Source organism: Dipodomys merriami, unplaced genomic scaffold (assembly GCF_024711535.1).
Source record: "Dipodomys merriami isolate MVZ:Mamm:240054 unplaced genomic scaffold, mDipMer1.0.p SCAF_1, whole genome shotgun sequence".
Taxonomy (NCBI): Eukaryota; Metazoa; Chordata; class Mammalia; order Rodentia; family Heteromyidae; genus Dipodomys; species Dipodomys merriami.
In genome coordinates, this window is record NW_027202270.1 from 91457772 (window position 1) to 91469857 (window position 12086).

The 12086-nt window shown below is 48.3% G+C and overlaps 1 protein-coding gene across 1 annotated transcript in view; it reads right to left on the reverse strand.

The window, feature by feature from the left end:
• Positions 1–12086, reverse strand: part of Myh6 (myosin heavy chain 6) — a 30384-nt gene that overhangs the window by 8882 nt on the left and 9416 nt on the right. Inside the window, exons 15-32 of the mRNA XM_070025350.1 lie at positions 10946–11255; positions 9978–10048; positions 8383–8470; positions 8170–8287; positions 7901–8024; positions 7521–7657; positions 5379–5634; positions 4998–5240; positions 4681–4857; positions 4212–4357; positions 3884–3974; positions 2735–3124; positions 2260–2386; positions 2053–2171; positions 1556–1752; positions 877–1060; positions 521–686; positions 297–421 (exon numbers count right to left, since the gene is read on the reverse strand). Of these exons, the coding sequence (XP_069881451.1) occupies positions 297–421; positions 521–686; positions 877–1060; positions 1556–1752; positions 2053–2171; positions 2260–2386; positions 2735–3124; positions 3884–3974; positions 4212–4357; positions 4681–4857; positions 4998–5240; positions 5379–5634; positions 7521–7657; positions 7901–8024; positions 8170–8287; positions 8383–8470; positions 9978–10048; positions 10946–11255 (3069 nt within the window). The remainder of the gene's footprint in view (positions 1–296; positions 422–520; positions 687–876; positions 1061–1555; positions 1753–2052; positions 2172–2259; positions 2387–2734; positions 3125–3883; positions 3975–4211; positions 4358–4680; positions 4858–4997; positions 5241–5378; positions 5635–7520; positions 7658–7900; positions 8025–8169; positions 8288–8382; positions 8471–9977; positions 10049–10945; positions 11256–12086) is intronic.

Genomic DNA, 12086 nt, shown 5'->3' on the forward strand with positions numbered 1-12086 from the left:
ATTATGGACATGAGCCACCAGCACCCAGCCTCAAGCAGTTACTTTGATGGCCACAGTCCAACTTCAAAAACTCTGCTAAAAAACACATTTTCTGGCCTAAAATCAGATTGTATCGTTTTCCAGTGTGACTTTGGTTTTGGTGGTTGTTGTGGGTAGTGGTTAGATGACCTTGTACTGAGAACAGGAACTAATAGACTTTGTCCTGGGGTCAGGGTCACTCCCAGGTGAAGTTACTGTTTCCAACCTAGGAAACAGTAGTTCAGACAGGGAGCACTGCAGGGAGCACTGGCCCTCACCTCAGCCTCCTCCAGGGCTGACTGCAGCTCCATCTTCTCCACCTCCAGCTGCTTGCGGATCTTCTCCAGCTCGTGCACATTCTTTCCTCCTTCTCCCAGCTGCTCTGTCAGATCGGAGATCTCCTCTGGGGGTTAAAAGGCCAGAAAGCTCATAACTTGTGTTCCCCAGTGACCTCACACAGCATTCCTGCCCCGTGGTCCCTCCCTGCCTCAGGTCCACCTACCCTGAAGGTTCTTATTCTCCCTCTTGAAGGTCTCCAGGTGCTCCAGAGACTCCTCATAGGCATTCTTGAGCTTGAAGAGCTCTGTGCTCAGGGAGCGTGCCTCCTTCTGTGACGACTCCAGCTCTGACTGGGATTCTTCGTATTTCTGCTTCCACTCAGCCAGGATCTGGGGGTGGGGGGGGTGTCACAGCTCACTGAAGTACCCGTGTCCATCCCCCATCCAGGGGTTGCCCTAGGCCCCTGGCCTGGGCTCAGCCCTCCTCCCCTGTCTACAAGGACAGCAGCTCTGGCCTGGCACTGCTCCTCTGGCTCCCCCGGGACTTCACACTGGCTTCAGCTCCCACCCACGGGCCCACCTTGTCAAAATTCCTTTGCTTCTTGTCCAGGGCTGCGGCAGCAGCGTTGGAGCGCTCCACGTCCACCATCAAGTCTTCGATCTCATTCTGCAGCCGGTGCTTGGTCTTCTCCAGCGAGGAGCACTTGGCATTGACAGCCTCTACAGCTTCCTCAGCATCCTGCAGCCTTTGGGCCAGCTTCTTCCTGCCCAGGGTTGTGAGCGTGAATCTACTTAGGAGCAGTGAATCTGTGGGACAACCTATTTCCTATCCTGGCAATGAGGAAGACTAAGTCCCTCTTCACTGACCTGGGAAGAGCAATGTCCACTAACCCAGGTTACTCAGATTCCTCTTCCACAGGTATGGTACATCTGCATGGCAGTGCCTTTCACCTCACACCAGGCTGATCGATGATATCTCCTCTGACCAACAAGCTTTTTGCTCGTCTTATACGCGAGGATCAGGTATAACCCGGGCCAAAAGCTCGCCCGTCACAGGAAGTGGGATCAGAGTCAGCCAGGGCTCCCAGCTCACAGGATCCAGGCTTTGTTCTCAAGTACTTCTAATGCCCAACACATCTCTCTCATCTTTTTTTCTACCCCACCCCAACTTCTTTCCTATATCTACTCTGCTCATTTTATCTTAGATTGTTTTGTTTCTTTCTTTCTAAGAGTCAGGGTAGGAGCCATCTAGAGCTCACTTGGCTTCTTCCAGCTCCTCGGTCCGCTGGATGGCATCTGTCTCATATTTGGTCCTCCACTGGGCCACTTCTGAGTTGGCCTTGGACAACACACGCTGAAGCTCGGCCTTAGCCTCCATCTCCTCCTCATATTGCTCCCGCAGCAGATCACAGTCATGCCGGGCTGACTGCAGCGCATGGGCCAGGGCATTCTTGGCCTGGAGAGAAGTGAATACTAAGATGGTGGCAGGGAATTCTTGTCACCTATTGAGAGCCTTATATCTCTAATGTAGATCCCTGTATCTTATGCCCTCAATTTATGCTTCAGCCTCATCCAACAGAAGGGCTAAGGTAGAATTTTCAGTGTGTCTTCCATCCCCCTTACAATAAAAGTTATTAAGTAATCTTGGGGGTCATGTAGCTGAGCGGATAGACTAATGTGCTCTCTCTAGCCTCCAGGTATATTTCTGGCCAGAGCTATCATAGAGCCTAAACCACCAGCTGTAGTTGGACCTTACCTTGCCTTCCTCCTCCAGCTGCCTCTTGAGGTCCTCCATCTGCTGGGTATAGGAGAGTTTCCCTCGGGTCAGCTGGGAGATTAGTGCCTCCTTTTCCTCCAGTTGTCGGGCTAATTCTCCTAGAGGTGAAATAGGGGGTCCATGGGCCATTGAAGGAACAATCAAAGCCCTATGCAGGGAACATTCAGGGTTAGTTGGGATGCCCACCATTCTCAGTCTGCAGCTTGGCTCTCTGGGTAGTGAAGTCATTGAGGGAGCGCTGAGCCTCTTCCAGCTTCACTCGGTACTCATTGGCCTGGTCTTCCAGGGTCCGAGACACTTTCTCCAAGTTTGCCTTTTAGGAGGAAATGGACACAGGAAAGGTGAGTGTAGGAAGGGCTAGGGTTGGTAGGGAGAAGTGGCTGGGCCAATCAGACCAGAGGATGGAAGAGAAGGCCAAGATTTGGAAGTCACAGAAGGCAGAGTGACATGGCAATATGAGAGGGGCTCAGTTTAAAAACGAGACATGAACTAAAGAAGCTAGAAGATAGATGTGAGTGAGGCCAAGAGAAAGGGGGGGTAGAGAGAAGACCAAAAAAGGAAGAAAGAAACAAGAATGGTAAGAGATAATAGATGAAGAGAGAACATAAGAGGAAGACACAGTTGAGAGGCAGATGATGAGGAGAGGCTGAGCAGGGCCCACCTTGGCCTTGATGATCTGCTCCATATTGGAGGTGACATCATCCAGCTCCAGCTTGAACTCGCTCTTCTCCTTCTCCAGCTTCTGCTTCACCCGCTGCAAGTTGTCGATCTGCTCGCTTAGCTCAGCCACGCTGTCTGCGTGCTTCTTGCGCAGGGCCGCCGCCGTGGCCTCGTGCTGCAGCGTGGCCTCCTCCAGGTCGCGCCGCATCTTCTGGAACTCAGCCTCACGCTTCTTGTTCATCTCGATCTGCACGGATGTGGCCCCGCCGGCCTCCTCCAGCCTCTCGCTGATCTCCTCCAGCTCTCGAGACAGGTCTGAGCGCAGCTTCTCCACTTTGGCTCTAGCAGTGCGCTCAGCCTCCAGCTCCTCTTCCAGCTCCTCGATGCGTGCCTGTGCAGGGACACAAAGGGCTCAGACCCATCATGGGTATCCCTCCATGGGAGCTCCACCCCAGGGCCCTAGAAGATTCTCAAGGACTAAAGTTCCTCTCAAGCAGTGATTCTCTTCTTGGGGGTAGTTTTGCACCCCAGAGGTGATCCAGTAATGGCTAGAGATAGTTAGTTTGTGCACATGCTGATACTGAAGCTTGAACTCAGGCCCTGGGCACAGTCCCTTAGATTTTTCATGCTGGTAGTCTACCACTTGAGCCACACCTTCACTTCCAACAAATTAGTTTCACATACATCATCTCGTCTGGTCCTAAGTTCCATTTTACAGATGAGAAGGGAATGTGAGGATCAGGGAGGGTGGGTGACTTGCTCTAGGTGGTAGAAGTTGCTTGCACTCCAGGGGTACCTAAAGGGATCTAGCCTGTGTTAGGGCAGGGTTAGTATCAGGAAGAACATGAAGGCAGCAGCCCATAGAAAGGCTCCTTGAGCTTTGCCTTACACCTCATAAAGAAGGTGGAGAATTAGAGGCGAATGGAGCCCCATCACTTCTAGAGCATATCTCAGAAAAAGAGGCCTTTTAAGTAGGTATATTCTTCTCCCAAATAATTTGGCTGAAATGCTTGACTATTATTCCTATAAGTCAAGGATGATTGGGTCTCTGGGGGTGCTTAGACTTCCAGCTAGGTCTAGAACCCTAAGCTTCCCTTGGCTTCTGGGAGGCCCTGGCTGCTTCCTTTGTCTGCAATGGGGAGAATGTCACCTGGTTTTCCTTCAGTTTCTTCTGAAGCTGGAGAGCCAGGGCCTGCTCATCTTCGATCTTACTATTCTGCTGATTAATGTCGAACTCTTTTCTGAAGGAGAAGCAGAGTGGTGACTTGTGGTCTTGCCTCTTCTGGGCCTATTCTTTCCTCCCATTTCATAACAGAACTAGTGCCCAACTCCCAGCCCAGAGAGTAAAGGAGATGCCTATAGCCCCCCTCATTCCAGTGTGCCCTGAGCAGCCAGGACAGAGGAACTATAGCGCCCTGTGCTGTCATAAACAGACTCGGCATCTTCATCAGCCCCTCCTAGTCACCACAGTTACACACTTCTTGAGCTTTTCTTCCAGTTGCAGCTTGTCATTTTCCAGGTCCATGATGCTCTCCTGGGTCAGCTTCAGGTCACCCTCTAGCTTCCTCTTTGCCCTCTCCAGGTCCATGCGTACCTTCTTCTCTTGCTCCAGAGATCCCTCCAGCTGATGGATAAAAGAAAATGAACAATGTATAAAAACAAACAAATAAACAAACAAAAACAACACCCCTGAAATCCACAAGCATGGTCTGCTCCTTGTGAATCTTGAAGTCCTGTAGGATTACAAGTGTAGCCAACTAAGAGTCCTGCAAGAACAAAAGATTCAGAGACCCAGCTTAATGAGGAATATCAGCAAGCAAAAACAAAAATAAAACCTCAGGGGGGTGGGCACAGAAGTTAGTTGTAGTGATTAGGAATTCCTTGACCATTTATAGTGACTGCAAAATCTTGGGTCAAGAGAGAAGGAGCATGATTCTTACTACTCACATCATCCACCTGCTGCTCTAGCTTGACCTTAGACTTGGTCAGGGAGTTGACTTTGTCTTCCTCAGCCTGAAGGTCATCCAAAGCCTGCTGATGAGCCTCTTGAAGAGCTTTCTTCTCCTTGGTCAGCTTGGCAATGATCTCATCCAGCCCAGCCATCTCCTCTGTCAGGTTCTTCACCTGAAAACAAAACCCCACCCTCTTTAGGGTCAAAATTCACCAGTCTGGATATACCTATGGGGACTTCTGTGCCAAGTATCATGACACACTCTGGTCTGGGAATCCTCAGGACACATGGAGCCAGAGGCAGCTGGCCTCACCTTGTTCTCTGTTGCATGCTTTTCCTTCTCCACCTTGGCCAGTGTCAGCTCCAGGTCATCAATGTCCTTCTTGAGCTCAGAGCATTCATCTTCCAGTTTGCGCTTCTTGGCAGTGAGCTCCGCATTCATCTCCTCCTCATCCTCCATCCTCTCAGTCATCTCCTTGACCTTGGCCTCTAGCTGGATCTTGTTCTTGATCAGCTGGTCACAGCGCTCCTCTGCATCATTGAGGTTGTCTTGTTCCTGGTAGGAAAAGATAAAGAAGCTGGTGAGTAAAGAGAGAAGAGTTTTAAAAGAGAATTAGAGCTTCTAGACTTTTAATACCAGGTGACAAAATGGGCTATAATCACAATAGGAGAAATGATCATCCTGTGGCCTCACCGCCTGCACTTGGAGCTGCAGGTCATTTTTCTCCTGCAGCAGGGACACCATCTTCTCCTCCAGCTCCTTGCGGCGAGCCTCGGACTTTTCTAATGTCTCTTTGACGCGCCCAAACTCCTCCTTCATATTAGCCATCTCCTTTTCTGTCTCTGCACTCTTCAGCAGGGGTTTGATCTTAAAGTAGAGCTTCATCCATGGCCAATTCTTGACCCCCATGAAGGCCCGAATATTCCACTGGATTACCAGTAGGGCATCCCTATCAAGGAAATGTGAAGTTAGAGACGTTCTGAAAGAGCACTTCCCAATCACGGGGCGAACTCCTTGGCTTTTCTCCCATTTAGGCAAGTTTGTAGGCACCAAAGGCAGAAATCCTTTGTAAAAGCATGACACACTTTATGCATGCCAGGCTGGCACCACTATACTGAATATGGCATTGTCCAATACAAATTGCTCAGTTAATTGGTTCAATGAAAAGGTTGTTTATAACTTCCTCCTAGGTAGTAATAGTAGTATAGGCTACTATTTATAGCATCTACTACATTCAGCCTCAAATATGTTAAAATTATCTAGTTTGTGTTTGTGTGTCAGTGTGTGTGCATGCATGCAAGTGTATGTGATGTGTACACATGTGACCCAGTGTGTGTCTATGGTGGGGCTTGAGCTGGGGGCCAGCTCTGTCCCTTAGCTTTTCACTCAAGGTGCACTACCACTTAAGCCACAGCTCTATTTCCCACTTTTTTGTGTGTGGTTACTTGGAGATACAAGTATCACAGATTTTACTTCCTGATCTGGTTTCAAATTGCAATCTACAGATCTCAGCCTCCTAAGTAGCTAGGCTTACAAGCGTGAACCACCAGTGCCTGGAAACACAAAAGCAAAATGATTGTCCATGGACCTATTACATGAACAAGAGCTAGAATGTCATCATCCATTGAATCTGTGTGCTCCTCATGTGCCCGTCTCCTTTCAGAGACAGTCACTGCTCTGCATCTTGCTTTCAATTTTTTAATTAAAAATACCTTTTAACTGTATACATAGGTAACTTTAAACAATGTATTGCTGAGTTTTTTTTTTCTTTTTTGTCAGTCATGGGGCTTGAACTCTGAGCTCTGTCCCTCGGCTCTTTAGCTCAAGGCTAGCACTCCACTACTTGAGCCACAATGCCACTTCCATCCTTTTTCTGTGATTAACTGGAGATAAGAGTCTCATGTACTTTACCGCCTGTGCTGGCTTCGCACTGCGATCCTTAGATATTAGCCTGAGTAGCTAGAATCACAGGCGTGAGCCACCAGCATACAGCTCGTGTGTGACTTTTTTGTTTTGTTTTTGTTTTTGGCCTAATGGTCTACATGTGTAGGAGTTTCTCTGCGGCAATGCACTTGGGAATGAAATTGAAAAGTGCGCATTTTTCTACTTTAAAAAGTAGTTCAAACAAGTTGCATTGATGTACACACCTGTAAACAGTTAAGTCAATTTTGTTAATTTTTGTCAGTCTCATGTTTTAAACTGTTATCTCAGACACTGATATCTTCCACCTGTGATCCTAGTTACTCAGGAGGCTGAGATTTGAGGATCACAATACAAAGTCCATGAGACTCCAATTAACCAGGAAAAAGCTCAACGTGGAGGTGTGGCTCAAGTGGTAGAGGACCAGTCTTGAATTTAAAAAGAGCCAAAGGACAGCACCCAGGCTCTGCATTCAAGTCCCAGAATTTGCACGAGCACACACGCACACACACACACACACACACACACACACACACACACACACACACACACACTGTTATCTTATTGGACTCTTTCTTTTGGGGGGGGGTCTGGTCATGGGGCCTGAACTCTGGACCTGAACGCTATCCCTCAGCTCTTCAGCTCAAGGCTAGCACTCTACCACTTGAGCCACAGCGCCACTTCCGGCTTTTTTCTTTTTGCTTATGTGGTGCTGAGGAATTGAACCCAGGGCCTCAGGCATGCAAGGCATCTGCTCTACCACTGAGTCACCTTCCCAGCCCCATCTCATTGACACCTAGTAATCTGCTCACACCTGCTAGTAAATGGCAGGACCAAATCTGAACCCTGATCTTTTGACCAGTGGGCATTTCTTGTCCATGTTTTAGATGCCTTTCCCTTCCCCTCCTGCCTCACCTGCGTTCTACGATCTTCTTGAACTCATTGCGCATGAGCTGGCCCCGGGCTTGGGCCTGGATGCGAGTGATGATTCGGCTCAGCCTCTCATCTCTCATCTCCTCCAGCAGCCCCAGCAGCCCTGCCTTGAAGAACACCTGTGAGCAAGGGGTAAAATCAAGTGGGCCTCAGAGAGCCATATTCAGGGCACAGGAAGAAGCAGGAAAACCACGGTTAGTTCCAAGGAGAACCTGTCATGTGTATATTCTAGACCTAAGTGTGCAAATGTCAAGAAAAGGAAGCCTTGGTTCTAGCACTTGGGTTGATGATTTCTGCTTTCCTGTTGTTTCACTCAACCCTGTTGCTTGCTTTGCACCCACCCAATAGGGCTTTACACTTACCTTAGTGTGGCCAAACTTGTATTGGTTGTGATCAATGTCCAGGGAGCCCAGCAGCTTCTCAGCCCCTTTCCTGCTGTCAATGAACTGCCCCTCTGGGATGGCCGCTGGGTTCAGGATGCGATACCTGGGCAGAGAAGTGACTGGAGTCAGCAGGCTTCTGCATAGATCTGCTCTGTCTTTAGAAACCCTAGGGGCACCTGCAGACTCCTGCCTCATGAAGGTAGCCTGGGCTCCCTGCTCCCTGCTCCCTGGGGAGCGCCTGTACCCACCTCTGCCGGAAATCCCCATAGAGGATGCGGTTGGGGAAGCCCTTCCTGCAGATGCGGATGCCCTCCAGCACACCATTACAGCGCAACTGGTGCATGACCAGTGGGTTGTCCATCACCCCTGCGGCAGGAGGGGAGAACAAGGAGGCAGTCTCAGGTAAGTGAATGTGAGTTACTGACCCCACACTAAAGCCTAAAGCCTTCCCTATGGCTCACCTGGTGATTTCCGTTCATTGGGGATGATACAGCGTACAAAGTGAGGATGAGTAGTCTTCAGGTTGGCCATTAGCTTATTCAGATTTTCCTGGGGGTAGATGAAAGTGTGGAGTTAAGAGCCATAATAGGTTCCTAAGTCCTGAATACCAGAAATCCTGTCACTAGAAACACTGAAGGAAATATTTTGTATATGCTGGTCATGGGACTTGAACTCAGGGCCTTGTACTCTTGCTTGTCTTTTTCCCTCAAGGCTGGCATTCTATCACTTGAGCAACACCTCCATTTTCAACTTTTTGCTGGTTTATCAGAGACAAGAGTATGGTGAACTCTCCTGCTTGAGCCAACTTCAAACAACGATCCTCAGATCTCAGCCTCCTAAGTAGCTAGGCATACAGGATAAAGGGAATTAATTATGTGAGTTTAGGTATGTAGAATGTCTGCACTAAAAATGACCATGTCAAATTAAGGGAAGGAATTGGGTTGGGAGGGGTGGAGAAAAATGATGCAAAGGTGACATCAATCAAGAAGCATTGGGGCTGGGAAGGTGGATCAGTGGTAGAGTGCTTGCTGTGCATACATAAGGCCCTGAGTTTGATTCCTCAGCACCACATAAGCAGAAAACCAGAAGTGGCACTGTGGCTCAAGTGGTAGAGAGCTAGCCTTGAGCTGAAGAGCTGAGGGAAAGCACCCAAGCCCAGAGTTCAGGTCTCACAACTGACAATAAAATATAATAAAACTATATATAAATATAAATATAAATATATATATATATATGCATTGTTCTGCTGGGCGTCGGTGGCTCACACCTGTAATCCTAGCTACTCAGGAGGCTGAGATCAGAGGATCATGGTTCAAAGCCAGCCCAGGCAGGAAACTCCGTGAGACTCTTATATCCAATTAGCCACCAGAAAACCGGAAATGGTGCTGTGGCTCAAGTGGTAAAGCACTCTCCTTGAGCTGAAAGAGCTGAGGGACAGTGCTCAGGCCCAGAGTTCAAGCCCCAGTACTGACAGAAGAAGAAGAAGAAGAAGAAGAAGAAGAAGAAGAAGAAGAAGAAGAAGAAGAAGAAGAAGAAGAAGAAGAAGAAGAAGAAGAAGAAGAAGAAGAAGAAGCATTGTACATATGAACTGATTTGTTGAATGGTACCCTTTTTATAATTAAATATAATAAAAATATAATTTAAAAAATTGTCCACATAACTGGGCTCTAAATGCACACTTTTGTAACCCTAGCTACTTGGAGACTGAGATCTGAGGATCATGGTTTAAAGCCAGCCCAGGCAGGAGAATCTGTGAGATTTTTGTCTCAATACTGGCACAAGTGGAGGTAGATGTGGTTCAATTGGTTAGAGCACAACCAATAAATGAAAGTGTCAGGTAGCAAGTTTGAGTCCCTGTCTCAGACCTAAAAAAAGAAGAAAAGAAAAAAAATGCACACACACACACACACACACACACACACACACACACACACACACACACACACCATGTAGGTCTGGCTTCTCCCCAAACTCAGAATGTCAGGAAAGGGTGCTGTAGCCAAAAGGCTCTGGGCTTACCCACCACAGGTGTTCAGGAATCTCTAGGCTTTCTTACCCGGTGGAGAGCAGACACTGTCTGGAAGGATGAGCCCTTTTTCTTGCCTCCTTTGCCTTTACCACTATCCCCTAAGAACAAGAGAAGGAATGATGAAGAAGCATTTGAAAACACAGGAGCCATGGCAGGGTAGAACTACAGCTCTCAGAAGTTGTGTGACTTTGGACAAGTTACTCTTCACATCTTAGTTTAGAAGGGTGGAAGTAGCCGGGCGCTGGTGGCTCACGCCTGTAATCCTAGCTACTCAGGAGGCTGAGATCTGAGGATTGCGGTTCAAAGCCAGCCCGGACAGGAGAGACTGTGAGACTCCTATCTCCAATAAACCACCAGAAAACCGGAAGTGGCACTGTAGCTCAAGTGGTAGAGCACTTGCCTTGAGCTGAAGAGCTGAGGGACAGCGCACAGGCCCAGAGTTCAAGCCCCAGGACCAACAAAACAAAACAAAAAAAAGAAGGGTGGAAGTAACCACCTCTAAAAGCTTGAAAGAGCATTAAGATCAAGCACACAAAGTAGCTCACCAGTAGTTATAGAAATGCTATCAGAGCCCCATTCCTCCCTCTTTTAGTCCCACTAATTCATTTTTACGTCTTTCCACTTTCTATGTTTCTTCTTATGCTTTATCCTCTTCATCTTAAAACATACTCTTTCTCTTCCTTCTCTGAAGGAGATCAGTGATCAGGCCCATTCAATCAGTGATCTTATCATTGAGTACTAAGAATGCCTGCATGCATGGCTCTCTATTGGTCATGTAACAATAATGCATGAGCCAAGCTCACTGACCTCCAGTTGCTTTCAGAGAAACAGGCATTTGCACTATTATCCACAACACAAAGTGGGAATGGCAGGGACCATCTACAAGGGGTGCAGATGGACTGCCCTGGGAGCTCCTGACTCATGGACTCCCCCTACTGTCTCTGGACTCTGCTTGTCTGCAGTTCCCTATCCCAGTATAGAGGTTGCCCTCTTACCAGCGTCAGCCGAAGCATAGGAGGAGAAGAGTGTGGCCAGGAGCTTGAGGGAGGACTTCTGGTACAAGCCCACCACTGTCTCGTTGAGTGGGTCCTTGTTTTTTTCCAGCCAGCCCAGGATGTTGTAGTCTACAGTGCCAGCATAGTGCACCAAGGAGAAATGGGCTTCCTGCTTCCCTTTCACATTGCGGGGCTTCTGGAAGTTGTTGGACTTGCCCAGGTGATTGTCATACAGCTTGGCCTTGAAGGTCATGTCAGAGGCCTTGGGGAACATGCACTCCTCCTCCAGGATGGACATGATGCCCATGGGCTGAAGGCGGAATGGATAGGTAAAAAGAGACTCTCTAAGCATACTACTAGATTTTCAGAATCCCACATCCTGACAGAGAAGACTCTACACCCACTATTGTCAATAATCAAAGGGAGCCTGTCCTAGAACCTCTAACTCTATGATAGAAAGCCACTTTTCCTGGAAGTAACCTAAGTCTAGTTATATTCAGTCAGTCCCATATGACCCTCTCTTGCCCCAGTAGGCCTGCAAAGGCCTATGTATTTCGAATCACCTTTTAGGCCTGCAATATATTTCAGCACAGCCCCCTTCCCCTGAGAGCTCACTGTCCCAGGTGTATGGAGCCAGGGACAGATGTGTGTCAGAGGAACCAGGTTTGGGGGCTGGGCCGGATCTCTATAGGACCCTGGTAGCAATTCAAGTATTGACTAGAGGGTTCTAGATTCTATATAACATCATCCTCCAGAGAATGTGGTGCTTGGCTTAGGGTGGGAATCCTTTTGAGAATTTGGTGAAGTAAAAAATGTTTGTATCAGCTGTATACTGGTAGATCACACCTGTAATCATAGCTACTCAGGAGGCTGAGATCTGAGGATTGCGGTTCAAAGACAACCTGGGCAGGAGAGACCCTGAGACTCCTATCTCCAATAAACCACTCAGAAAAATGGAAGTGGTGCTGTGGCAAGTGGTAAAGCACTAGCCTTGAGCTGAAGAGCTGAGGGACAGTGCCCAGGCCCAGAGTTCAGGCCCAACAACTCTCATACACACACACACACACACACATACACAAACACACACACACACACACACACACACACACACACACACAGTTTGTATCAGCTGTATACTGAG